We start from the raw sequence: 4,008 nt of genomic DNA, 5'->3' as shown, positions 1-4,008 counted from the left end.
TTACGTTGTTTTCTCTTTTATCTGCTGCTTTAAAATTCAATATGAACATTACCTTCTTTTTTGGAAGAAGAAAGTGTGGAGAAGTATAATCACAACAAAACATTTTCTATATAAATCTATAAGTGTCAACTAAAATGGCATCTACTTGAGAAGGGAGCTAGTAAGAAATTACCAACAAAAAATGTTCATTTTAGTTGTCAGTTCAGCTAAGAAGTTGTAGTTAATGTTCGTTTGAATTTGGTTGAAAGCCAACCAAATCTGAGCAAAACTTGTACTGTTCGTATCTGACCTGAAATCGGGTGTCACCAATTTCTTGCACAAACTTCAGTGTAATAGCGAAGTCTGTTCTTTTTATTTCAATGGTGAGCTCCTCGTGATCATTACTTCCAACGTTTTTCTTTTGAGGGAATGATCTTGCGTCCAGCCTTTTAGTTTAGCTTATTACCGAACCAACTCCAATCATTATAGGCACCCTCTCATCATACTGGTCTGAATGTTGAGATAGTCTCCAAAGTGACACTCTGGCTGCTTTTATAAAATAGACTGGTTAAAGTTAATATAATTATACTGGTCTGAATATGATTTTTTTTCTAGATCATCAGTATGAATCTGAATGTTATTGAACTATGTTACTTCTCTATATTGCTAGTCAAACTAAATTCCTTATTGCGATCAAATAGACTATTTTTCCTCCGTTCACAAATATAAAATGTTTTAAATATTTCAAATTACACTGCATACATACCGAAATGAGTGAATAATACTAAAACGTGTCTATAACTCTATATACATCCGATTCACAAAAAAGTTACTGAAAAGTTTAGCGACCTTTTTTCTTCATTTATCCTAAAACCTTTTCTCGAAACAAAGGAAGTCGAGCGAAACTGCATGCTCTTGTATAAAAGGGCAGCAGAGTCGTCCCTCCTACCTGCACAAAACCAGAGGCAACAAACTCTAAAGAAAGAAGACAAACAAAGCGCACGCACTTGGCATCTCGCCGGCCATGGGGCCGGAAGATTCACCGGCCGCTGCGGAGAGCTACTCCAAGGTCCTGCAGGGCCGGTACGAGCTTGGCCGCGTGCTCGGCCGGGGTGGATCGTCCAAAGTCTACCGCGCGCGCGACATCCGCACCGGCGTCTCCGTCGCCGTCAAGGCCGTCCGGAAGCCGCACCACCCGTGCTCTCCCGAGAAGGCCGCCGCGGCGCGCCGATCCGTGGAGCGGGAGCTCGCCGCGCTCCGCCGCGTGCAGGGCCACCCGCACGTCATGCGCCTCCTGGACGTCCTGGCATCCCGCTCCACCGTCTACCTCGTGCTCGAGCTCGCCCGCGGCGGCACCCTCCTGTCCGCGATGGACGAACGGGGCCGTTTCGACGAGCCCACGGCGCGCCGCCTGTTCGTCCAGCTCGTCTCCGCGCTGGCGCACGTGCACTCTCGTGGGGTGTTCCACCGCGACGTGAAGCCGGAGAACCTGCTGCTGGACGAGCACGGCGACCTGAAGCTCACGGACTTCGGGCTGTGCGTCCTCGCCGACCGGCATCTCGGCGCCGACGGGCTCGCGGCCACGCGCTGCGGGTCCCCGGCCTACGTCGCGCCGGAGATCCTGTACAAGAAGCGGTACGACGCCGGCGGAGTGGACGTGTGGTCCTCGGGCGTGGCGCTCTTCTCGCTCACGGCCGGCTACCTGCCGTTCAACGACGGCAACCTCATGGGCATGTACCGCAAGATCTTCTCCGGCAGATTTCGGTGCCCCAGGTGGTTCTCGCCGGAGCTGCGCAGTCTCATCGGCCGGATGCTGGACCCAGACGCCGACACGCGCATCAAGATAGGTGAGATCATGGAGCACCCTTGGGTACAACAAGATGGGACGTCGTCGTTTGACATCATCCGAGCTCCTTCCTCTGATCCTAGCCCGGAGGTGATGAAATGGGAGGCGGAAATGGAGCAAGTAAGGGAGCTGAACGCGTTCGACATAATCGCGTTGGCGTCGGGATGCGATCTGAGCGGGTTGTTTGGGCCATTGCCGGACCGGGTTCGGTTTGCTGTAGAAGGTGTGGACATTGGGTTGGTGCTGGATAAGGCTGAGGAGATTGGGCGCGAGGAGGGGTTTGCCATGAGGAGGAAGGAAGAAGTAGGGTGTGGTGGGATCATGTTTGAGGCGATCCAAAGGGAGATAATCGCCCTGGTGAGGGTTAGTCGATTGTTAGAGGAAATGGTGATGGTTGAGGTGGAAAGAGCTAGCTCATGTGAGGCACCTGAACTGTGGGAGAGGCTTCAGCTAGGTCTTAAATTCTCAAATAATTGAACATATAAACTTCCAACCCAATGTAAGTATATATATTCATCAGAAAAATGAGCGATGGAAGTGCATTGTTGGCACATTAGACTATGTTGGGAAATTAGGCAATTTCATGATTAATTTCAGAATATAAACCATGATAAAAGAAATAATTAGCACGCATATGTCAAATATGCTGGAATTTAGTCTATATTGGGGGCAGCCCAATAACTATTTAAGAAATTCCTAATAAATCCTAGAGGCCCACTTAGCACATTTGGGCAAAGCAAGGGATACTACTAAAGTTTAGTCCCACATTGCTAGTTTAGTGGGAGTTGGACCTCCTTATAAGGGAGGTTCTTTCCCCACTTGTATGAGCATGAGAACAAGAGGGACATCCACGCGCGCTCCTCCTCCGCCGCGCGCCGTGCCGCGCCGCGGGCTGCTGTTCAGAATCTATTTACCTTCTCTCTGTCAGAACGCATGACTTGTTTTATCTCTACTATATTAGTCATGCTTTATCTAGTATTTTTGATAATAAAATCATTTGGTAAATTGCTCATATTTCCAACAATCCAAAAACCTTATTATAGGCAATTTACCCCAAGTGGTTTTGCTGCTTCCATGAGACCTCCTATGTTTGAGGGTATCCACTATAAGAGGTGGCACGTGAGAGCAGTCTTGTGGTTTCAAACCATGAGTTGCTATGACGCCACTCTCGGCAAACCTGAAGGGGAGCTTCATGCTCAACATGCACAAGCCTTTCAGAAAATGGATACTCTGTTTAAGGCTGCTCTCTTGAGTGTACTTGGTGAGAACATAGTTGATGCTTATGCGTCAATTGATAATGGAAAAGATATGTGGGATGCACTCAGGCCAAGTTTGGGGTCTCGGATGCTGACACTGAGCTGTACATCATGGAGCAATTCTATGACTACAGGATGATTGAAGACCGCTCCGTGGTTGAGCAAGCTCATGAGATACAGTCATTTGCTAGAGAACTTGAGCACTTCGGTTGTATGCTACCAGACAAGTTTGTTGCCGAAGGTATCATCACTAAGCTTCCTCCTTCATGGAGGAACTTTGCTACCTTGCTGAAGCATAAGAGACAAGAGTTTTCCGTCCCGGATCTCATTGGCACTCTTGATGTGGAAGAAAAGGCGAGAGCAAAGGACACACGTGTTCGAGGTATTGAGGGAGGATCTATTGCCAATATGGTACAGAAGAAGAACTTCAAGCCCCACAAGTTCAAGAACAAGGGCAAGTTTGATGGTAAATCAAAGTTTGATGGGAAGAACAAGGCTGTGCAACACACGAACTTCAAGAAGAGGAATGACAAGAAGAAATGTGTTTGTCATGTGTGTGGGGATCCTGATCATTGGGCTCCTAGTTGCCCTAATCGCTATGACAAGCGTCACCCTGGGAAAGGCGGCAAGACCGCTAATGTTGTCATTGGAGACACTGACATGAAGGATGATGTGTATGTTATATTTCCCACTATTCTTTCAGTATGTCATTCTCCTGATTGGTTGATTGACACGAGTGCTAATGTGCATGTATGCGGTGATATTTCCATGTTTTCGTCTTATCAGACCGCAGGGACTTCAACCGTGCTGATGGGCAACGGTTCAAGTGCTTCTGTTCGTGGTGTTGGCACGACCGATCTGAAGTTTACTTTGGGGAAGATCATGCGGCTGAAGAACATGCATTATGTCCCCTCCGTCAATAAAAAT

At 48.0% G+C, this 4,008-nt stretch overlaps 1 protein-coding gene across 1 annotated transcript; it reads left to right on the top strand.

Moving 5' to 3' along the window:
* The first annotated feature begins 855 nt into the window (after positions 1 to 855).
* LOC125534425 (CBL-interacting protein kinase 22-like) lies at positions 856 to 2,367 on the top strand. Its single transcript, XM_048697659.2, has one exon. It carries the CDS (start codon positions 1,004 to 1,006, stop codon positions 2,300 to 2,302), a length of 1,299 nt encoding a protein of 432 aa, XP_048553616.2. The 5' UTR covers positions 856 to 1,003; the 3' UTR covers positions 2,303 to 2,367.
* The last annotated feature ends 1,641 nt before the right edge of the window (positions 2,368 to 4,008 follow it).

The sequence above is a fragment of the Triticum urartu genome, chromosome 2A, assembly GCF_056163025.1.
Source record: "Triticum urartu cultivar PI428250 chromosome 2A, HENAU_Tu73, whole genome shotgun sequence".
In the NCBI taxonomy this organism is placed as follows: domain Eukaryota; kingdom Viridiplantae; phylum Streptophyta; class Magnoliopsida; order Poales; family Poaceae; genus Triticum; species Triticum urartu.
This window is presented reverse-complemented; position numbering and strand designations above follow the sequence as displayed.